The 24,664-nt window shown below is 40.0% G+C and overlaps 1 protein-coding gene and 1 non-coding gene across 2 annotated transcripts in view; both read right to left on the reverse strand.

The window, feature by feature from the left end:
* Positions 1–2,533: 2,533 nt before the first annotated feature.
* SEC11A (SEC11 homolog A, signal peptidase complex subunit) overlaps positions 2,534–24,664 on the reverse strand; it is a 48,552-nt gene continuing 26,421 nt past the window's right edge. Inside the window, exons 2-6 of the mRNA XM_053596246.1 lie at positions 24,046–24,155; positions 15,404–15,553; positions 10,342–10,461; positions 3,261–3,318; positions 2,534–3,057 (exon numbers count right to left, since the gene is read on the reverse strand). Coding sequence (XP_053452221.1) covers positions 3,007–3,057; positions 3,261–3,318; positions 10,342–10,461; positions 15,404–15,553; positions 24,046–24,155 — 489 coding nt within the window. The 3' untranslated portion in view covers positions 2,534–3,006. The remainder of the gene's footprint in view (positions 3,058–3,260; positions 3,319–10,341; positions 10,462–15,403; positions 15,554–24,045; positions 24,156–24,664) is intronic.
* On the reverse strand, positions 6,458–6,564 carry LOC128589359 (U6 spliceosomal RNA). Its single transcript, XR_008380952.1, has one exon. It is a non-coding gene; the product is annotated as a U6 spliceosomal RNA (small nuclear RNA).

Here is a 24,664-nt window from a genome sequence, read left to right on the forward strand (position 1 = left end):
TGATCAAATGTGGTAGGAAAATGAAAACTCTAGGTTCATACTCCTTCATAAAAAATGTTAAATTTAGAGGGGAAGTTTGCAGGAATCACTATTAAGCTTAAATTTAAAGATGGGACAATGAAGTAGAAGCATCCTGTGGGAAGAGATAGACATGGGACTAGAGCCGATGGCAGGCATTTCAAATAACATGAAGAATTAGGTGGAGTTAGGAAACTAGATGAGTATCAGCCAAGAGATAATCCCATTATTATATTCTCATTTAAAGTTTTATCAATTCTCATATTCTTCTTCAATTCCCTTTACTTAACAATCGTTGAGCCTTCCCAACTTACCCTTTGGCCTGCCAAATCTCAAAGGGCTTATAATTCTATTCAGTTACTAAATTAAACCTCTCTGGCATTTCTTATGTATTTGAAGACACATTATATTTAATTTAAAAATCTCCCTATTTTTGACTTAGCACCCATAGCACAGTGGTTACGGTGCCAGCCACATACACTAAGGGTGGCGGGTTCAAGCCCAGCCCGGGCCAGCTAAACAACGACAACTGCAACAAAAAAATAGCCGGCTGTTATGGCGGCTACCTGTAGTCCCAGCTACTTGGGAGGCTGAAGCAAGAGAATCACTTAAGCTCAAGAGTTTGAGGTTGCTGTGAGCTGTGACGCCACACCACTCTACCCAAGGCGACAGCTTGAGACTGTCCCCCAGACTGTCCCCCCGCCCAAATAAAGGGCGGCGCCTGTGGCTCAAAGGAGTGCGGCGCCGGCCCCATATGCCGGAGGTGGCGGATTCAAACCCAGGCCCAGCCATAAACAGCAAAGAAAAAAACCTCCCCACTTTAAACCTTACAGTTAGCACTAGACAATAGAAAAAATTGGGAATATAATACCCCTACCCACAATATCCCTACCCTACCCATTATTTTGGCTAATGGAGTGTTTTTAAATGCTTTGACTGCTTTCTCAGAGAAAATTAGCTGTTGCTTGCAACTAGAGCACCCAGCAAAGGAGGAAAAATAATACTTTCATACAACTGGATGTGAAAATATGCAAGTGAAGAAAATATTGAGGTTTTCCTCCCAGTAAGTGTATGAGGAGGGAAAATGTAGATAGATAAACATACAAGTACAAGGAAGCTTTGCACTCAGGCAAGCTAGGGTCAAAGAGAACAATGGGATCTCAACCTTGCCCAGCAAAGTACACTGCGTCTCCCCAAGAAAAGTCCTAGAAAGGTTGCTACAAAAACAGAACCAGTGCACTGGTTAGGCTGAACAGTTAACTCCATCCCCTGTAGCTGATGAGGAGGGGGAAAAAAATGGAGTAAATAGCAATTTTCTGCCATTCCACAGAGGGGATTGTTTCAACCTTTCCTTGGCTCATAAGAAGACAGGTCAGGCACAGTGGCTCACTCCTGTAATTCCAGCACTTTGGGAGGCTGAGGTAGGCAGATGGCTTTGAGACCAGCCTGAGGAACAGAATGAGACTCCTTAAGTACAGTAAAAAAAAAATTAGCTGATGGCCCTAGTCCCAGCTATTCTAAAGGCTAATGCAGGAGAATCACTCGAATCCAGAAGTTTGAGGTTGCTGTGAGCTATGATGATGCCTGCACTCTAGCCTGGGCAACAACGGAGATCCTGTCACAAAAAAAACAAAAACAAACAATAAAAAAAGAAAATATAAGTACTATATAAGCTTTACATACAGGTTCAAACAAGCATTTGTTAGAAGTGATTTGCCAAGTTTCATACTCTGTTGAGACCATTAAGACCCTGTAACATAAGTGTAAAGGCTAACACCTAATTAATGGATTAAGCCACTGCTCTCTATTAGAAGAACTTCAGAAGGTTAATTGTCCCTATTCTCATCCCATTAGCATCACAGCATAGACTGATTCCACTGAATAGTAGTAGAAACTATTCATGTAGCCCAATGTAGGAAACTTGCTTACTTTGAGATTTCACATTAATACGAGAACAAGATAAAATTAAAAATACTGTCCTTGAAACACATTGAGGACACTCCCTATTTCTGTCTCAATATTAAAAGAAAACACACAACTGGGCTTTGTATCATTAAACTCTGCCTGCCTTACGTCTGCATTAGAGAAAGCAAAGCCTGGCACTTAAGAAAAAAGGTTCAGGCAAATTAGAGTTTAAAGAAAACAAGTAGAATGCTTTCCAGCACCCTCATCATGCCTCCCCCAACTGCTAACAAACACTGCTGAGAATGTCTCAAGTATAGAAAGATTCTATACAGCTAAGTGAGACTCTCTGAGCCTCTCAGCAACACTAGCTGGGTTTATACTCATTGAGTCACACCCTAGTGAAGAATCAATTTTATGACTAAGAATGTCAATGGCTACTTTTGCTTCACAAAAAAACAAACAAAAAAACAGTTGTTAGTATTAGGGCAACCTTCCTAGTTAAAGGACTGCTCACACCAAAGCCTTTTTATCCTCTCAAGGGTACCAAGAACCAGCCAAGAAAGGCAAATTTTAGAAGCTTTCCCAACAAACACAATTCAGGGATAAGGGATTCAATGTGCAAAGTCTTTTATTTAAAATTTTGAAAAGTTAAAGAGTTATGACCACCTCAGTATATGCCATTCCCGATATAAGGAGGTATGACAGTTTCAGACTCGTGCAGAGCTGTTTTCACTTACAGAGCTCTGTAGGCACTTTAAAAGTGAAGCTTGGCTTCAAAATACAAACACTGGGGGCTTTGGCTCAATCTTTTAATATAAAAAATTCACTGATGTACAAAAATGTGAAAGTGTGACAATGACAACTATGAAATCCTGTGATTCAAAGTCCCCTCAAGTGCACTCCACGGTGCACATGCACCCGCCCGCACATACTTGGCGTGGAAACAGAAACTAATGCAAACCAGTGCTACCAAGAAGCGCCGACGTGTGTGTTCTCCACTCCACCAACCACAGACCAATATCTACTCCAAACATTCAATAACAAAAAGTATGGCGTCTTCCCAGGAACAGCAAAGCAGACTTCTTACTCACGATGGACCAGCACAAATAAACCCAGCAAAAAGAGTACTGCGTACTAGAAAATAAACAGAACTACAGTCAGGAAAGCTTTTAAAGTTCACAAGTCCTCAGAGTTAATTAATAAACTGGCCTTTTTGACCATAATGAGTTACTAAACTATCCAATCATTCTTTCAGCTTTTAACTATAATCCATTTAATAGTTTCCAAAATTAAGCAAAATTGCACACTTTTAATGAAAGTATAGTATAGGCTCTTACCTTAAATTTGGGATAGTCATTCATGAGGATTGTCACAATTCCAATATAAGGAACAAATCTAAAATAAACAGATCACAAAACTTCCTAAGATTCTATTATTCACTGAACATTATCAGTATCTTCCACAGAATACTAATTTTCAGTTCACAAAGCCCATTTCTATATATTGCACTGTTTGATCATTTCAACAGCTCATGTGATAGGACTTTAGGAATATCACCACTTTAGAGATGATGAAACAGATGATCATGCCCAAAGGTTCAGGCCCCAGCAGCAGACCCAAGGTCCTAGATCTCTAGCTGTGACACTAATGTTACACGCTGACACAGTGCTAGGGGCTAGGTCTGTCAATGCACCTTCCTGGAGCCGTCAATCTAGTTGGGAAGACAAGACAAATACACCCAGAACATTACAAGGTACTTCATGCTAAGTGGCCAAAAAGTGAGAAGAGCTCTATTATAGTACATAGGATTCACCTACCTCTAATATTTTAACTATCTGTAATCTGGGATTAGCCCTCTTAATCCTGCAACTTCTCTAGAACAGTTTTAATTACCATATGCAGCAAACAAGTCTCAGCCCCCATCTTCCTTTGGATCTCTGAAGCACTTAACTTTGATGACAAGTTTGCTCTTGAAACTCCTCCTCTTAGTTTCCATAACATACCACAAATCTATTTCTTCACCTACCTCTTTTTTCCACTACCTCTTTCCTTCCCTTAGCCTCTAAAGTTTGTCCTCTCAAGCTAGGCAAAAATCACCTGTTAAATAATCTCTTTTTATCTATTTTTTTTTTTTTTTTAAGAGACAGAGTCTCACTTTATCACCCTCAGTAGAGTGCCGTGGTAGGCTCACAGCAACCTCCAACTCCTGGGCTTAGGCGATTCTCTTGCCTCAGCCTCCAGAGTAGCTGGGACTACAGTCGCCAGTCACAATGCCCGGCTATTTTTTGTTGCAGTTTGGCCGGGGCTGGGTCCGAACCCGTCACCCTCGGTATATAGGGCCGGCGTCCTACCCACTGAGCCACAGGAGCCGCCCCTGTTAAATAATCTTATAGCACCTGATCTACTTCCACTGAGGTCTTTATCATAGTAACTGTCATGATTTAAATTGAATAATTAGTTGAAACTAGCTGTACAGTGTCCCTCTCCCATACTATACTCTAAGCTTAATAAGGGCAACAATCATGCTAATCTTAGTCCCCCACTGTATCCTCAAGGCCAACATGGTGCCTTGTACATAGCAGATACCCAGGAAATACTGCCTGATTGAATGTTTGAATGTCCATGCCTCTTCTTTTTGCTTTCTCATGGGGAAATCTCATTTTTTCTAAGGGCTTCAATTCTCCCCTCCATGAAAAGACTCCTTTCAACATCCTAAGAATTCAGGGGAGAAAGAGAAAACTAGCAGGGTACCATCAACATGGCACGGAGAGGTAGTTACCAAATGTACAATTTTCTTTTTTCCTCTTATACTACTGGACTCCAGAGCAGAATGGGTGATAATGTACTAAGCTAGAGCCTGTCATAAAGAAGGTAGGTTGGGCTGAAGTGAAGGCTGACCTTTACACACTTTAAAGTAGCCCTTTTATTCAAAACACCCACAACCTTTGCACCATGCCAAAGACAGCACAAACAGAAATGACCTCCTACATAACACTTCCACTGTCAAACCTTTAAAGCAAACTTGTCTTTGGTACATTTTACCTCCTTTTAAGAACTTCCCTTACGTCCTGTCTCCTGTCGTCACCTCCTCCTGCCCCTCTCCCTTCTGGCAGCATTACCCCAACCTGTCTCTCTCACCCCAACTCATAACTTCCATTCCAAACATTGGTGTTTCTTAAAGCAGAGACCTTCTTTGTTAGAATAAGTTAGATGGTTGTTTAAAAATATAGATTCTTATGTCTCCCCAGATTTACTGAGTCAGAGAATCTCTGAAAGGTGTAGCTCAAATAATGTTCCTGCACACTATAGTTCAAGAAACACAGTTCTCATGTGAGATGCCTGGAATAGGTGTTCAGTGGCAAATAGTATCTGCTCTTAGGACCCATGCTTTAGTCTCAAACCCTGGGACCTCTAAAACCTGAAAAGTAATAGCCATTACAAAATGGCATTGCTAAGTTCTAAGAAGGATGGATAGAGGTTTAAAAGTTTTCTATATTTTTAATATACATTTTTTTCTTGCTTAATGCAATAACATTTCTTTTGACTCATTTTTAACACGTTCATAAAAGCAATCACTTTTGGTAAAGGTAAATCAGCTATTTAAGAATATAAAGGCAAGTTCCTCTCAGTAAAATGCAGATTAAGAGCTAGGAAAACATCTGTGATTTCTTTTAAAACATAAGCTGCTAATGCTGCTTGTGATCAATAAGCAGACATTATCACATGTGGAGACTTTCCTCATTACCTCCATGTAATATGTAACAAGAACCACAATCCCTGCCTCCCAGCAGCCACTCATAGTCTGCTTACAAGAAATCCATGGAAACATTCTTACAGTTGTCTTTTCCTTGCCCACTATGAGTGAAATGAAAGCAACTTGATCTTTAAAAGTAATATAAGCAAGGCATTAAGGTTGCCAGCACAGGATGAGACAGTCCAAAGTCAGTGTACTCATCTGTGATGCTGCTTCCCTGCGAGACAGTGACAGCAAAGAGTTGATAACCAGGAGCATAATCCTGCTACCATCATTCATCTTAAATTCAAATCAGTTGTACTGTTTTCCTATTCTGTGTCAGATAAATTCATATGCTAAAGCAGAGTTATTAATAAGGGCAATGAGACCTAAAGTAAATAAATACCATTTACAAAACCAACTTCAATACCAACCTATGCCAAGTTAACATCCAGAAGGTAAAATACATTTCCTATGTATTTACCTAGACCCGTGGTTCTCGACCTTCCTAATGCTACAACTCTTTAATACATACAGTTCCTGTGGGTCGTGACCCATAGATTGATAACCGTGACCTAGACAGTAAAATACATTTCTTTCTGTTTTGCTTTTTTTTTTTTAGAGACAGAGTCCACTTTACCGCCCTCAATAGAGTACCATGATGTCACACGGCTCACAGCAACCTCCAGCTCCTGGGCTTACACGATTCTCTTGCCTCAGCCTCCCGAGCAGCTAGAACTACAGGCACCCGCCACAATGCCCGGCTATTTTTTTTATTGCAGTTTGGCCGGGGCCAGGTTTAAAAATATGGAACGCTTCAAGAATTTGCATGTCATCCTTGCACAGGGGCCATGCTAATCTTCTCCGCGTCATTCCAATTTTAGTATATGTGCTACCGAAGCGAGCACAATACATTTCTTATAGTTAAATACACTTCCCTGGGAATTCTTGGGATCAAAAGTGTAGCGGGGGAATTAGCCTCAGAAGAAAGATCTAGTGTTATTTTGTGAGGAAATGAACAGAGATCATTAAGCAAAAGGCCAAAAACAGTAAAGAAAAGATGTCACAAAAATTAAAAGACTTCAGGATAATTATGTCAGATGTCAAAACGGGTCTATATCTAGGAAGTATGGACCCAGAAGCCAATTTTTTAAAAAAGTAACATGTGGCCAGATGCAGTGGCTCATACCTGTAATCCCAGTACTTTGGAAGCTAAGGCAGGAGGACTGCTTGAGGCCAGGAACTCAAGACTACTCTGGGCAATATAGGGAGACCCTGTCTCCAACAAAAACAGAAAAATTAGCCAGCCATGGTGGTGCAAGCCTGAAGTCCCAGCTACTCTGAGGCTGGGGTGGGAGAATCACTTGAGCCCAGGTTCAAGGCTACAGTGATCTATGATCAGCCACTGCACTTCAGCCTGAGTGAGAGCAAGACCCTGTCATCAAAAAACAAAAAACACACAGGCTGGCTTGGCACCTGTAGCTCAGCAGTTAGGGCACCAGCCACTTACACCAAAGGTGGTGGGTTCGAGCCCAGGCTGGGCCTGCCAAACAACAATGACAACTACAACCTAAAAATAGCCAGGCATTGTGGCAGGCATCTATAGTCCCAGCTACTTGGGAGGTTGAGGCAAGAGAATCGCTTAATCCCAAGAGTTTGAGGTTGCTGTAAGCTGTGATGCCACAGCACTCTACCAAGGGTGACAAAGTGAGACTCTGTCTCCAAAAAAAAATACACTGTGACAGACACCTGTAATCCTAGCTACTTGGGAGGCTGAGGCAAGAGAAAAGAGAATCACTTGAACCCAAGAGTTTGAGGTTGCTGTGAGCTCTGATGCTAAGGCACTCTACCAAGGATGACAAAGTAAGACTATGTCTCCAAAAAACAAAACCAAAAAAAAGCACTGAATTGTACCCTTTAAAATGGTGAATTTCATCACAATTAAAAAATTTTTTAATTATTTTAATTTATAGCCTTAGGCCTCAGTGTAAATTTTTTGTGTATAGCTATTCAAAAAACTCCAAAACCAAACATTTTTAAAAATACATAAAGACGGCTCAGAGCCTATAGTTAAGCAGCTAGGGTGCCACACACATATACCGGGGCTGGCAGGTTCGAACCCAGCCTGAACCTGCCAAACAACAATGGCAACTACAACAAAAAAATAGCTGGACATCGCAGCGGGTGCCTATAGTACCAGCTACTTGGGAGGCTGAGACAAGAGAATCACTTAAGTCCAAGAGTTTTAGGTTGCTGTGAGCTGTGATGCCATGGCACTCTACCAAGGATGACATAGTGAGACTCTGTCCCAAATAAATAAATAAATAAAATACATAAAGACATTTGTACCACATTCACAGATTTGCTTGCAGAAAAGCTCTGTCCTCAAGGTTTGGGTACAGGTTGACTTTGAAATATTAGCTTAGTGTTTTATAAATAAATTTCCACAAAAGAAGGTAATATGATCCATTACTTGTCCAGGTGGTGGTATAATCAATGCAAAGTGAATTTGTACAGTGATGATTCTATCATCTTGTTGTTCACATCCCAGATGGGTGTTTTAAACTTCATGGAATGTTACTTAATTCAGAGAGTACTATACTATTACATTTTTTTTTTTATTAAAAGCCAGAAAAAGATCTATATTTTCAATGTTGAGATTTTAGAAATGACATTATAAGTATATAGTTTGGGATTTTTTAAATATTTTTCAGAAAGACAAGCTAGCTACTCTAACCTTTCTTAAGATGATACATCTTGGCTCGGTGCCCGTAGCACAATGGTTACGGTGCCTGCCACATAAACTGGGGCTGGTGGGTTCGAACCCAGCCCAGGCCTGCTAAACAACAATGACAATTATAACAAAAAAATAGCTGGGCATTGTGGCAGGTGCCTACAGTCCCAGCTATTTGGGAGGCTGAGGCAAGAGAATCGCTTAAGCCCAAGAGGTGGCAGTTGCTGTGACCTGTGACACCACAGCACTTTACCAAGGGTGGCATAGTGAGACTCTGTCTCAAAAAAAAAAGGTAAGACATCTTTTACCAACCAAACAGCCACAGTGAAAAGACACAGCTGTAATAAACATTTAAGAATCAAGACTCCAAAAAAGGGACATACACTGTTGTATGTAAATAAAACTATAAATAAATAAATAGGGACTATAAATAAGATAGGATAGAAAATTTTGTTAAATGCCTTAAAATATGAGTATGTTTGGGTGGCGCCCATAGCACAGTGGTTACGGCGCCAGCCACATACACCAAGGCTGGTGGGTTCGAACCCAGCCCAGGCCTGCTAAACAATGACAACTGCAACAAAAACAACAAAAAATAAATAAATAAAAATAGCCGGACGTTGTGGCAGGAGCCTGTAGTCCCAGCTACTTGGGAGGCTAAGGCAAGAGAATCACTTAACCCCAAGAGTTAGAGGTTGCTGTGAGCTGTGATACCACTGCACTCTACCAAGGGTGACATAGTGAGACTCTGTCTCCAAAAAAAAAAAAGGTGAGTATGTTTGACCCAGTAATTCCACTTTAGGAATTTAGTGTGCAAAATGATTGAGCAAAAGCACTAAAACGGATGTAACAAGGATGTTTATCTTAATATTTTTCACAATAAAGAAGCTGGAAACAATCAGTATATAACAATAAGAGACTGAATAAAAGTATAGTCTATCCATATAATGGAATAGCATACAGTTAAGAAAATGATAAGATAAAATGTATTGATTTATAAATATACTAGCAACTTTTTGAATAAAAAAAGGTTATAAAATAATGTAACAATTTTACCTCCAATGTAAAATTGTTTATGGCTGAGTACAGTGGCGCATGCCTATAATCCTAGCACTATGGGAGGCTGAAGCAGGTCACTGCTTAAGCTCAGGAGTTTGAGACCAGCCTGAGCAATAGCAAGACCCCATTTCTAAAATAGCCAGGCTTTGTGCCAGGTGCCCGTAGTCCCAGCTACTTGATAGGCAGAGGCAGGAGAATCACTTGAGCCCATAAGTTGGAGGTTGTTGTGAGCTGTGATGCCACAGCACTCTACCCAGGGTGACAGCCTGAGGCTCTGTCTCTAAAAAAAAAAAAAAAATCTCTACTAAAAATAGGGTGGGGAGATAGTCAGGCATAGTGGCAGGTACCTGTAGCTACTTAGGAGGTTGAGACGAGAGTATCACTTGAGCCAAGGAGTTTGAGGTTGCTGTGTCTTAAGACATGTATCAATGGGTTTTATGACACAGGATCAATACTATCGGGATCACCAGAGCACAGCACCACATAGCCAGGGTGTCCAGCCTTTTCTTCCCCTCTGCTATACACTGGAAGTATTATAAGAGTTGCCTTGGGCCACATATTTGCTGGTCGCAGTTTGGACATCGCTGCCACAGACATTAGAGCAGAGAAAGTGCCTTTTGAGTAAACTGAATAAACAAATGAATTTTTTAAATTGTCACATCCAATTCACCACCTCGTCACTAACCGTATATTCATTTATTAGACTCTAGCTCCTCCCTTCTGTAGTTGTATACCTTTTTGTCCTTTGAAAGTTTTGCTTCTTAAAATTTAAGATACATCTATTTTAAGCAAAACTTTCAAAGGACAAAAAGGTAAAACCAGGACCAAATCACTATATTCAATTTTATATGATTGAGAAGCTCTCAGACAAAGCGCTTCCCTCTATACTTACCCCCTGGCTCTCCCCACAACATCTTTTTTCTCCAGCCAATGTTGTCCTTGTTTATAGAGGCCTCGGTCATCAACTGCATTATTATCTCCTTTGGTCAAAAACTTGATATGTCCATTTTGCCTTAACAGAGCAAGGGAAAGTCAACTCATCAAATACCTTCATAACATTTGAAAGTATAAAATTTGTTCTTATTAATCAAAAATTCCTATGGCACTATGGTATCTTATCAACCATTCATTAAATATCAAAATAATTCCTTGTTATATGTCTTTTTTCCATTCTTTTAGCATTCTGTATGCTGACACAAAGGTAAAAGAAAATGATTGAAACTCAAATGTGAAATCATACAATTAAATCCACAATTTTATACATTTTTCTTACTTATAAGTCAATGAATAATTGCCAATTATTATAAAAACAGGACAAACTATATCATAAGAGAATCAAAACACAGAAAAAAATTATAGGCCAAGCACAGTGGCTCACACCTGGAATCCTAGCACTCTGGGAGGCTGAGGCAGGAGTATTCCATGAGCTCAGGGGTTCAAGACCAGCCTGGGCAAAAGTGAGACCCTGTCTCTACTAAAAATAGAAAAATTAGCTAGGTGTTGTGGCAGCACCTGTAGTCCCAGCTACTAGGGATGCTGAGGTAGGAGAATTACTTGAGCCCAGGAGTTTGAGGTTGCTTCGAGCTAGGCTGACACCAAAGCACTCTAGCCTGGGGCAAGAGAATGGGACTATCTCAAGGAACAAAAAAAAAGGAAAGAAAAATATTCTATAAAAAATATATCCAACTATGAAAAGTGTCACTCTCTTGGTGTCTTCACACCCTCCTCTTCTATGTGCTTGTGCACAGCACAGGGTTTCCCGGGATAAACACACCCCATACTCATTCCACAGCTGCACATTTACACACTCTTGCCTGCTCCAGGACTGTATTCATGCAGCCATCCAAGAGAGCTGGGACTCTTCGATAATCCACTCTAGAATTTAATTTTTACCACAACTGACCCTTGTCCCTAGGGGTTTCCTTCCAAAGACTCATTTTTATAATCTCGGGAGGCAGGAAACCTGAGTTCTAATCCCAGCTCTGCTACTTAATTAGCTGTGTGAGTTGGGTAACTCATTTCACTTCTCAGAGCCCCAGGTTCCTCAGCTCATGGCCAAGATCCAAAACCCTCACTCAGACACACCACAAGCCTGGCCTCTGCAGACGATTTCAGTGAAAATTGCGAAATAGGGCAGCGCCTATGGCGCAGTCGGTAAGGCGCCGGCCCCATATACCGAGGGTGACGGGTTCAAACCTGGCCCCGGCCAAACTGCAACCAAAAAATAGCCGGGCGTTGTGGCGGGCGCCTGTAGTCCCAGCTACTCGGGAGGCTGAGGCAAGAGAATCGCGTAAGCCCAGGAGTTGGAGGTTGCTGTGAGCTGGGTGAGGCCACGGCACTCTACCGAGGGCCATAAAGTGAGACTCTGTCTCTACAAAAAAAAAAAGAAAGAAAATAGTGAAATAATTATTTAGCTAAAAAGATAGTCACAATTGTGTTGTTTACAAAAGGGAAAGACTAAAAACCAACAAAAGTCCAATAATAAGGCAGTGGAATACTATGCAAATGTTAAGAATAATGTTATAAAAAAATGTTTATGGGCACTGGAAGATTATATAATTTTTATTAAGAGTACAAAACAGAATGTCCATTCTACATATTTCTACCAATATTCTAGAACTACAAAAAGCAAAGGAACACATTAAACTAGCCCAGCAGATAAAACTGGCAAAAGGCAGACTATCCAGAAACTACACAATGACGCAATTCTCCACTCAACAAGTTAAAAGAAGAGCAAAATAATACAGCCCAATGTACAGACAGTGGCTATCTTTAGCTTATCTTTCCCTTGTTATTTTTTTTTCAATAAACATGTATTAATTTGATATTAGGAGAAAAAGTTAATCCTAAGAGAAAAAATACATCAATTCTTTACACATGTTTGGGGTTATAAGGAACAGTATCATTTTGGATCAGAAGATTATTACTTTAATTTTACTAAAAAAGAAACATTAAGTTTCTAGTAATTTTAAAATTTAATTGAAAGCAAAGTATATTTTATGGTTGATAAAGATCAGCTTAAAATTAATTCATGTGAGTACATATTAACCATTGTACTAGAAGAAGAAAATTAGCTTGAGATTTCCACTGATTAATATCCACTTAGATTCTAAGTGGAGAAAGGCTCACTACACACTAAATCTGCAGATGAAACTAAATTGGGAGGTGTTACAAACACCAAAAACAGTTAATTGCAAATAGTCACATTAAAAATGAGAACCCAGTTGGAAAAAACACAAATAGATACAGAGAAAAATAATCTATAGCTGACAATTCCATAAGTGAAAGCATGTTTAAAGAACCCTGGAGGGTGAAAGAGGACAGGTGCTAGGAGAGGCTAGCAGCAAGAACAAAAACCAGAAGTTTCAAGAAGGGAGCCAATGCAACCATGAAAGTAACACTAAACCCACGTATGTAGAGAAGTGAAATCAGATATGAAGAGAGGAAAGCCAGGAAATGGGAAACTCTCCAGAAAAAGGAGGAGATGCTCTGGGGAGATCTGGGCTATTCCCAAAGACTTGATGTTTTGACTTGTTAATAAAATAATCACACCAATTTCCCCTTTCTGAGATATGATCAAGAAAGACACTATGGCTTTCTTGAAAAAGCATAGCTCTCTTTCATCTACTTAATAGTAGAAGAAATATTCTCTGGTAGCAACCAGTTCTTATTAGGCCTATTAAGACCTACCTACTACAGCACTTCGCAACTCACAGGCTCAAAATATTGATGAAAGACACATTTATATAGAATCCCTCCCTTGCTAGCACAGGGATCAAATATTTAATATTATCCACCTCTAAGGAGTTCAAAGCATTTAGATTTTACTTCATCCATCATGATAATGTGACATTAGGAAGGAGGAAATAACCATTTTACAGCCAAGAAAAAAGTAAGATCCAATAGCCAAAAGGGCACAGAAATATGTATCTGTCTGCAACGGAAAAGCAAAGCTAAGGACAAAATCAACTCTGTGGTGAAATTTCTCCTTCCAAACACTTGACCAACCAAAGGCCAGTGTTTAATGTCTCCTATAGCTCAACACATAATACATATACAGTAGAACCTCCATAGCTGACTTCCTCTCTACACTGACCACCTTCTTACGTTGACCTAATTTTCCCTTTTTTTTTTTTTTTTTTAAGAGACAGAGTTTCACTTTGTCGCCCTGGGTAGAGTGCCATGGAGTCACAGCTCACAGCAACCTCCAGTTCTCAGCCTGCCCAGTAGCTGGGACTACAAGCGCCCGCCACAACACCCAGCTATTTTTTTGTTGCAGTTTGGCTGGCACCAGGTTCAAACCTGCCACCCTCGGTATATGGGGCCAGCACCCTACTCACTGAGCCACAGGCGCCGCCCAATGTTGACCTAATTTTCATAGACCAGACATGTACCACACGGATGTATCAGTATAGTAGGCCTACTTCATCATGTTGATCACCGCCATATGTTGACCGGTTTGTTACAGTCCCTTACAGAGAGTCTACTGTATTTTGATTAATATCTGGCCCCATGATAATACTATTAAACCAAATGGTAATTCCAACCAGGTATTTCAGTATCCCCAAAAGTAAAAAGGAAAATGGATTTTTGAGACTATGTCACCCTTGGTAGTGTGCTGTGGCAATCATAGCTCACAGCAACCTCAAACTCTTGAGCTCAAGTGATTCTCTTGCCTCAGCCTCCCAAGTAGCTGGGACTATAGGCACCTGCCACAACACTTGGCTATTTTTTTTTTTTTAGAGATGGGGGTCTCACTCTTGCTCAGGCTAGTCTCAAACCCATGAGCTTAGGCAATCCACCCTCCTCGGCCTCCCAGAGTGCTAGGAATAAGGGCATGAGCCACCACGCCCAGCCAAAAGAACTCTTCTAAAGTAAAATGTTTATAGGGATATTCAAAAAGTAATAATTGACAGTTCTCTCTCTTATCTAAGTGGAGAAAATTAACTACCTTACAGAGTGGTAAAATAATATTTATTGAGGGCTGCTGCATATTCCAGAACCTAAAGCATCCCCCACCCCATTTCATTTCCCCTCTGTATTCTCTAGACTACCTCCCTATCCTTTCAATTCTTCTCTTCCTTCCCTTCTGAAAGTTTCCCTTAACTAGAAATATTTACTACGACAGGTTCAGAAGGGAGGAGTGAGAAATATGTAGTTGGTTGCAGATCACATAGACTTAGAACTCAAAGAGATACGATAATTCTCAGAAGTTTTTCCAGAACCTCTCTATGTTACAGATAGGGAAACTGAACCAGAGGTGAAATTCTCTGCTCATTTGTAAGCCCCACCTTCACCCAGAAGTGATTCTAAATGTTTTGTGTGTATATATATATATATATATATGTCCTTTTCATTTGTATAACGCCAAGATTCTTAGATCAGAAGATTCTACTTAAAATTAATCCTTAGGTCTTGTTTTTCCTGAGCTACATATGTGGTTATTGACCAGTTAGGAAGTAGAAGAGAACCAAGAAAAACTTCTGGGCTCGGCACCTGTAGCTCAGCGGCTAGGGCGCCAGCCACATACACCGGAGTTGGTGGGTTTGAACCCAGCCTGGGCCTGTCAACAACAACTACAACCAAAAAAGTAGCCGGGCATTATGGCAGACGCCTGTAGTCCCAGCTACTTAGGAGGTTGAGGCAAGACAATCACTTAAGCCCAAGTGTTTGAGGTTGCTGTGAGTTGTGACGCCACAGCACTCTACCAAAGGCAAGACTCTGTCTCAAAAAGAAAACACTTCTGGAAAAACTTTCAAGGAAATAAGTGAATTATTAAACAACTATTTACAGTTAAATAGTTCTCTAAAATGTTCGCCAAACCTTTATTTAGCTATTCATAAAAATTGGAGGAAGGGCCTACAGGGTTCCTCACTCTTTCACAATCTTTAGGCTATCAAAACTAAATACCACAAACAATCAGAAATATTTAAAACAGAGATGAGATGACATACTTTTCATGAATCTTCAAGACTCGGTGAACTATAGGAATCTCTCTTCCTTCTATCCTAAAAACAACAATTTCTCCCACTCGTATGGGGTCTTCGACCCGATTTGTTAGAAAAAGAAGGTCTCCTCTATGGAATGCAGGTTCCATGCTGCCACTGAGAAGGAAAGAAGAACAGAATAGCAGAACGTAAGTATGAGATTAAATTGGTTTTCAAAATTAGATAGTCAGTAAAATCAAAAGTACTACCTTCAGAGATAGTCAGCACCTTAACTATAACGTAAATATGTATTATTACCAAATAAAATATTTTTCTACTTATTAGCTTTCACTAGTGAAATTAATCATTTCAAGCATTACTATTCAAATGAGCTTAAATATTGAAAACAGCAGTTACTTATTCCTTAACCTTTTAAAATTTCAAATGACAAACGGAATATAAAAGAATGAACTTTAAAAACACTGCCCTTATTCTCACTTCATCTAAAAACACTAAACATATTCAAATATTCAAATGAGACCTGGATCATCTTCTGCCATTTACAAAGATACAGACCAAGATGACCTTTCAGGATGAACCCATTAAGAAGGAAAAGCAGCTCATCAAGTCAAATAGCTATAAAGATAATTAATACCTGTATTATCAATTTAATTATTTCATACCTATTTTTAAAAGAAAAACAAGGGGGCGGCGCCTGTGGCTCAGTCGGTAAGGCGCCAGCCCCATATACCGAGGGTGGCGGGTTCAAACCCGGCCCCGGCTGAACTGCAACCAAAAAATAGCTGGGCGTTGTGGCGGGCGCCTGTAGTCCCAGCTACTTGGGAGGCTGAGGCAAGAGAATCGCTTAAGCCCAGGAGTTGGAGGTTGCTGTGAGCTGTGTGAGGCCACGGCACTCTACCGAGGGCCATAAAGTGAGACTCTGTCTCTACAAAAAAAAAAAAATAAATAAAATAAAAAATAAAAACAAAACTATCCAAAAAAAAAAAAAAAGAAAAACAAGGAAGAAAATCAAGGACTAGAACAGAGATTTGTTTCTAAGAACTTACCTATTTATAAAAATTGGATGAAGGGCCTACAGGATTCCTCACTCACAATCTTTAGGCTATCAAAACTAAATACCACAATCAAAAACATTTAAAATAGTCTTCAAAACAACTCTATAATCTAAATACTACTATTATTCCAACTTATAGACAAGGAAACAGAGGCTTTAAAAGGCCTAAAGTTATAAATCAATAAAATAATAAAGGTAAGATTTGAACCAAGAGAGTCTAACAGTCACTCTCACTATACTAAACTGCCTTTCAGCCACCCTAGAATTAATATTTACATTGAAAGATCACGTCAGAAGTTACGGAATATTTGAAAAAAATTCAAATAGTTTGTGAATTAGTGAATAAACTAGAAAAGATGAGAAAATAGACTGGGAGACCAATTTGTCAAGGTTATTATTATAAATGAATACTTGGCAACTATTAAAACTATTATTTAAAACTCTTTAAATTAGCCAGGCACAGTAGTAGTCCTAGCTACTTGTGAGGCTGAGGCAGAAGGATCACTTGATGCCAAGAGTTGGACACTGTAGTGCACACAGTCATCCCTGTGAAGACTCACTGCACTACAGCCCAGCACATCGAGACCTTGTTTTTTCTGTTTTTTGTTTGCTTGTTTATTTTTTGAGACAGAATCTTATTCTGTTGCCCTAGGTAGAGGGCAGTGGTGTCATAGCTCACAGCAATCTCAAACTTACAGGCTCAAGCAATCCTTTTGGCCTCAGCCTCCCAGATAGCTGGAACTACAGGTGCCCACCAACCACAATGCCCCGCTAGTTTTGTTTTTTTTTTTTGTAGAGACAGAGTCTCACTTTATGGCCCTCGGTAGAGTGCCGTGGCCTCACACAGCTCACAGCAACCTCCAACTCCTGGGCTTAAGCGATTCTCTTGCCTCAGCCTCCCAAGTAGCTGAGACTACAGGCGCCTGCCACAACGCCCGGCTATTTTTTGGTTGCAGTTTGGCAGGGGCCGGGTTTGAACCCGCCACCCTCGGTATATGGGGCCGGCGCCTTACCGACTGAGCCACAGGCACCGCCCCTGCCCCGCTAGTTTTTTTGTTTTTTTTTTAGAGATGGGGTCTTGCTCTTACTCAGGCTGGTCTTCAACTCCTGACTTCAAGCAATCCACCCACCTCAGCCTTCCAGAGTGCTAAGATTATAAGTGGGTTGTAAGTAGGCCACCATGTAGGCCTATAAGACCTTGTTTCTTTAAAAATAGTTTTTTTTGGAAATAAATACAACTCCAACAAGGGTCTTACCTAACAAATGCAAGCACTGTAACCTAATTGTTTGTGCCCTCATAATAGAATCAAACATTTTTTTAAAAAAATCTTAAAAGTCTTTTTTTAAAAAAGGAAATATATACAACAGCAAAAAAAAAAAACTCTGTAAACATGAACACAGGCAAATGATGAGAAAAAATAAAAAGATGTACATATAAAATTACTTCAATTATGTAAAAAAATACATAAAAGAACTAAAATGTTAATAGTGATTATATCTTAGAATTATGAGTGACGTTTACGTCTAGTTATTTTTGTATTTTCAACATTTTGTATAATGAAAACATATTAACTTTTTTCTGATTATAAAAGCTTTTTTTTTTTTTTTTTTTTTTTGAGATAAAGTCTCACTCTGTTGCTCAGGCTAGCATGCTGTGGTGTCATCATACCTCCCAGCAATCTCAAATTCCTGGGCTCAAGCCTAAGGCTCTTGTCTTAGACTACAAGGGTACTCCACCATGCCCAGCTAATTTTTCTATTTTTAGTGGAGATGGGGTCTCACTGTTGCTCAGGCTGATCTTGAACTCCTGAGCTCAAGCAATCCATCCACCTCAGCCTCCCAGAGTGCTAGGATTACAGGCATGAGCTACCACATCTGGCTATAAAAGCATTTCTCTAAAGGTCACTGTAACAGACCAGACGAATGGGTGTGGTGACAGCCTGAAAGAACAACTATAAAAGGGTAGAATAGAGAGAGAAAGAAATAACAAATTTGAAGGCCAACTGGATATGCCAGAAGGGAGAATCAAGAATGACTCCTATATTTGTTTAAAGATACAAAATTAAAGCTAGACAGGAGGAATAATTTGTAGTATTCTACAGCACTGTAGGATGACAACAGTTAACAATAAATTATATAGTTTCTGCCTTAGAGCCTGTAGCTCAGCGGTTAAGGTGGCAGCCACATACACCGGGGCTGGCGGGTTTGAACCTGGCCCAGGCCTGCCAAACAACAATGACAACTACAAAAACAACAACAACAGAATAGCCAGGAGTTGTGGCAGGCACCTATAGTCCCAGCTTCTTGGGAGGCTGAGGCAAGAGAATCACTTAAGCCCAGGAGTTTGAGGTTGCTGTGAGCTGTGACACCATAGCACTCTACCAAGGGTGACATAGTGAGACTCTGTCTCAAAAAAAATAAAATAAAAATACATTATACAGTTTCTAACAGCTAGGATTGAATATTTCTTTGTTGTGAATGTTCCCAACACAAAGAACAGATAAATGTTTCAGATGAAAAATTTTAATTGGCTCAATTACCCTGATCTGATCACTATATATCTACTAATTAGATCAGGGTAATTATTAATTACCCTGATCTGATCGCTACATGTCTAACGAAACATAATTATGTATCTCATAAATATATATAATTATGTGTCAATTCAAAAGATTTTAAAAAGAATGATTCCTAGGTTTTTAACATTGGCAACTGAAGAGATGGCAATGACAGTCACAGAAACAGGAGAGGGTGGTTTTGAAAAGAAGATGAATATCGTTTTTATTATGTAGAGTTTTAAGTTTCTGGTCAATATCCACATGGAGAATGTCTGGTGTAGGGTAAAAATAAGAGTCTAGAATTCAGGAAAGCAAGCTATGGATAAAAAATAAAAAGATTTAGGAATTCAGATATAGGTGGCAATTAAAGAAACAAAAGTATATAGTGCGAGGACTATTAAAGAAAGAAATTGGAGAAAACATTTTAAACATTAAAAAAATTAATATGAGATAGAAGGATTGCTTGAGCTCAGGAGTTCCAGACCAGTCTGAGTGAAAGTTAGGCCTATGTCTACAAAAAATAGAGAAATTAGCCAGGCATGGTGGCAAGCAATTACAATCCCAGTTAATCAAGAGGCTGAGGCAGGATGATCGCTTGAGCCCAATTTGAGGTTGCTGTGAGCTATAGTGACACCCCTGGACTCTAGCTTGGGTGACAGAGTGAGACACAGTCTCCAAAACAAATAAATAAATAAATTCTTATACTAGTATACTTCTTACTATTATCTACTATACTTTTAAGTTTAACACATCAAACATGGTTAAGTTTTATAAGTTATACAAAAACATTTTATTTTAGTATTTTTTGACTTCAGCTCATAAAGGAAAAAATTAATTCAGGGTTTTGATTGGTTGGGGGCTATTTTTTTAAATGACAGGGTCTTACTCTGTCACTCAGACTGGAGTGCAGTAGTAGCATGATTATATCTACTGTCACCTCGAACTCCTGGGCCCAAGGATCCTCAGGCTGCAGCTGAGACTCCAGGTGCACCACTACACCCAGCTCATTTTCTTTTCTTTTTTGTAGAGATGGGGTCTGGCTTTGTTGCTCATTCTGGTCCTAAATTCCTGGCCTCAAGCGATCCTCTCATTTAAGCCTCCCAAAGTGTCAAGATTACAGGTATGAAATACTACACCCAGCCAAAAAATTAGTTCTAAAAATTTCTAAAATTTATAAAATAATTTATGTGAAAATAAATAACGGGTGGCACCTGTGGCTCAAAGTGGTAGGGCGCCGGTTCCATATGCCAGAGGTGGTAGGTTCAAACCCAGCCCCGGCCAAAATCCACAAAAAAATAAATAAATAAATAAAAGAAAAGAAAAAGAAAAAAAAATTAGCCGGCATCATGGCAGATGCCAGTAGTCTCAACTAATCTGGAGAGTGAGGCAAGAGGATCACTTGAGCCAAAGTGTTTGAAGTTGCTCTGAGCTATGATGACACCAGAGCACTCTACCAGGACAACAGAGTGAAACTCTGTCTTAACAAAAAAAAAAAAAGAAACAAAGAAAATAAATAACATAGTATGAAAGTGTTTATCGTTACCTCCAAGGCTTCATAAAAGTCCTAAGAGCAGATTCTCAGTTGGCCTAAGCCCTCTGAGACATATTATATTCCAGGCAAAAATATATTCCTTGAAAACTCTGACCAGGTAAAAGTTACCTAGCCACCCAATCACATAAATTACCTTTCTCTAATGAATTCTCCTTCTAGGTGTTTTTTTTGAGACAGAGCCTCAAGCTGTGGCCCTGGGTAGCGTGTTGTGATATCACAGCTCACAGCAACCTCTAACTCCTGGGCTCAAGCGATTCTCCTGCCTCAGGCTCCCAAGTAGCTGGGACTACAGGTGCCTGCCACAACGCCCAGTTTTTTGTTTTTTTTTTTTGGTTATTGTAGTTTGGCTGGGCCCAGGCTGGATTTGAAACCACTAGCTCAGGTGTATATGGCTGGTGCCTTAGCTGCTTGAGCCATAGGCGTCGAGCCTTTTGTTGTTGTTGTTTTTAAAGACAGTATTTTACTCTGTCACCTTGGGTAGTGTGCCCTGGCATCATCATGGCTCACGGCAACCTCAAACTCTTGGGCTCAAGCCATCCTTCTGCCCGAGCTTCCCAAGTAGCTGGGACTACAGGTGAGCATCACCATACCCAGCTAATTTTTCTATTTTTAGTAGAGAGGCTGGTCTTTAGTCAGGCTGATCTTAAACTCCTAAGCTCGAGTGATCCACGCACCTTGGCCTTCCAGTGTGAGCCATCATGCCCAGCCTAATGAAAGCTCCTTATACTCTCAACCAGATCCTCTTCTAATCTGACCTAAATCTACAATAATCCCAGAAGAATCTCTGGAAGAGGCTCTCTAGTCCCCCTCTACCTTTTCTCCTGAGTGCCAATCAGTGTGGCTTCTCCTGTTACTGTTTGAACACTTCATAAACTGAATTCAAACTATCTGAAACTGACAGCCACAAAATTTTAGAACTGGATAGGTCACCTAGGTTTAGCCTTCATTTTGGCTCAGCGCCCATAGCTCAGTGAGTAGGGTGCTGGCCACATACACCAAAACTGGCAGGTTTGAGCCTGGCCCAGGCCTGCTAAACAACAACGACAACTGCAGGCTCAGCGCCTGTAGCTCAGCAGTTAGGGTGCCAGCCACATACACTGAAGGTGGCAAGTTCAAGCCCAGACCAGGCCTGCCAAACAGCAATGACAACTACAACGAAAAAATAGCCAGGTGTTGTGGCGGGTGCCTCTAGTCCCCGCTACTTGGGAGGCTGAGGCAAGAGTTTGAGGTTGCTGTGAACTGTAACGCCATGGCACTCGACCGAGGGTGATATAGTGAGACTCTGTCTCAAAAAGAATAAAATAAAAATAAAGGTGAGGAAACTATGGTTCAATGAATATGTGACTTGCTCAGCGTTGTAGCTATACAATGAAAGAGTTTGAGATGCAAGTTTCTATATTCCCAGAGCAGTGCTTTAAATGCACAGCTTCTCTGTCTTTTTTTTTTTTTTTGTAGAGACAGAGTCTCACTATACTGCCCTTGGTAGAGTGCTGTGGCGTCACACGGCTCACAGCAACCTCTAACTCTTGGGCTTACACGATTCTCTTGCCTCAGCCTCCCGAGCAGCTGGGACTACAGGCGCCCGCCACAACGCCCGGCTATTTTTTTTGTTGCAGTCTGGCCGGGCCGGGTTTGAACCCGCCACCCTCGGCATATGGGGCCGGCGCCCTACTCACTGAGCCACAGGCACCGCCCATCTCTCTCTCTTTTTTTAAGACATAGGGACAGGGTCTCACTCTGTCATCCAGGCTGGAGGGTAATGGCATGAATATAGCTCACTGAACCTCAAACTCCTGGATTCAAGTGTTCCTAGTAGCTATAGGACTACAAGCATGCACCATCTTGGCTAATTTTTTTTTATTTTTTGTAGAGACAAGATCTCACTATGTTGGCCAGGCTGGTCTTGAACTCCTAACCTCAAGTGATCTTCTCACCTCAGCTTTCCACAGTGATGGGATTACAGGCATGAGCCATAACACTCAGCACATACATTTTATTTATTTGGACCACTAAAATTACAGCTGCATTTTCTTTTTCTTTTTTATTTTTGGAAACAGGGTCTCCCTCTGTCACCCCAGGTAGAGTTCAGTGGTGCTGAGTGCTCACAGCAACCTCAAACTCTTGGGCTCAAGTGATCCTCCTGCCTCAGTATCCCAAGTGGCTGGGACTACGGGTGCTCACCACATGCCTGGCTAATTCATTTGATTATTAATGAAGACAGAATTAAGGTATGAGTAAGAGTACAAGTAAAGTAAAAGCAAGAAATTGAAGACCCAATCCTTCTAACCATTTGTTGGAGTTGGAACTATCAGAGCGCAACAATGAAAGAGTCAAATTTGTATTGTGTAGAATAATGTTAAGTGTTCTTATTATAAAAATCGAGGGTGAGAGGAAATTTTTGAAGGTGATAAATATATTTGTGGAATAACCAAGCTTTGTGGCAGGCACCTGCAGTCCCAGCTACTTGGGACGCTAAGGCAGGAGAATCGCTTGAGCCCAGGATTTGGAGGTTGCTGTGAGCTGTGATGCCACAGCACTCTACCCAGGGCAACAGCTTGAGGCTCTGTCTCAAAAAAAATAAACAAATAAATATTTATGGCATTGACTATGGTGATGGTGTCAGGGGTATATGCTTACCTCCAAACCAAACCTACCAAGTTGTATACATCAAATATGAACACCTTTCTGTATGTCAATTATACCTCAATAAAGTAGTTAACAAAAAGAGTAAAGCACCATTATTTAGATTGTAGATATTGTTAACAATGTGATCTATTTTATATTTGTACTCCATTATTTTCTAGGAAGGCTGAAATGGCTGAGATGGCTTGCAAAATGAATAACAAAATAAAACAGAACTACAATAATTCAATTAAATACGTAAGTGGCTATTCTCTAAAAATGAGTTACTAAATTACAAGTATTAATACTAAGAGAAAGAAGCATGATAGAAAAAAAATCAGCATTATATATATTTATCACCTTAAGAGATGGTACCTTCAAAATTCCTGAAGCCTATTTAGAAATAATATTTAAAGGTCAGGAAACACAGAAATAATTAGTGATGCTTTTGTTCTGACATTGAGAACATACAACAAAAACATTCTTAATTTACTGATGTACTATAAAATCTAATGAGCTAACAACTAAATATCATGCCTGATGTATAAAAAGGAGGAATATAAGAGGACAGAAGAATTTCAGGAAAATAAAGGACAATGAAACACTTTCATAAGGGTTGCGCCAAAAATAAAGGTCATTTAGCAACTTTTTTAGAGAAAGGTCATGGACCCCTGAAGTTCTGAGTAGAAGTGCCTAACAAAGTGAGAATTTCTCACATTTGAGAAGTAGTAACTAATTTCCTTCTAGGCCCTCTTCTGGAAAAGAGTAGTTTTAAGGAACAGATATACCAGTTATTCAATACCTCGATTTTTCTCCCAAGTAATGCCATGTAATTCCATACTCTGAAAAGAAAATTTTTTACCTGAGCACCACTACAATTGGACTTTCACTTCCAGTTATTACCATTAACCCCTTCCAGATCATTAGGGCCGAAGAGACAATCATTCCAAAATTTAGGACTTGGTAATAGAGCTGTAAGAACAAAAGAAAAGAGATCAGATCCACCATTATCTCCACTCAGGAAAGCAAATGAGCATAGTATCAATTTAAAAGTTTCAAGTAACACTATTAGGGCAGTTAAATTTTTGAGATTTTTTTTAATGTACTGTAATAATTATACTATTAGCAGACTACAACAGTCCCCCTTCTTTCAAAATAGAGCATGTTCTATTTTGTTTGGTAAAACATCATTAACATTTATAAATAACATATTGCTTTCATAACCTTTCAAACAAGTTATTTCAGTTGGGCCTCGCAACCATTCAGCTTAAATTTAATCATACCTATGCTATCTACTAGCTGACAGTTACATATCTCTGCTCTTGAATCCTGTAGTCCTCAATTTCATTCCTCTGTTTTTTTTTTTTTCTCTCTCTCTCTCATAAACAGTCTTGTTCTGTCATCCAGGCTGGAGTGCAGTGGCACAATCATAGCTCACTGCAACTTCAAACTCCTGGACTCAAGCAATCCTCCCACTTTGG

The sequence above is a fragment of the Nycticebus coucang genome, chromosome 6, assembly GCF_027406575.1.
Source record: "Nycticebus coucang isolate mNycCou1 chromosome 6, mNycCou1.pri, whole genome shotgun sequence".
Lineage (NCBI taxonomy): Eukaryota > Metazoa > Chordata > Mammalia > Primates > Lorisidae > Nycticebus > Nycticebus coucang.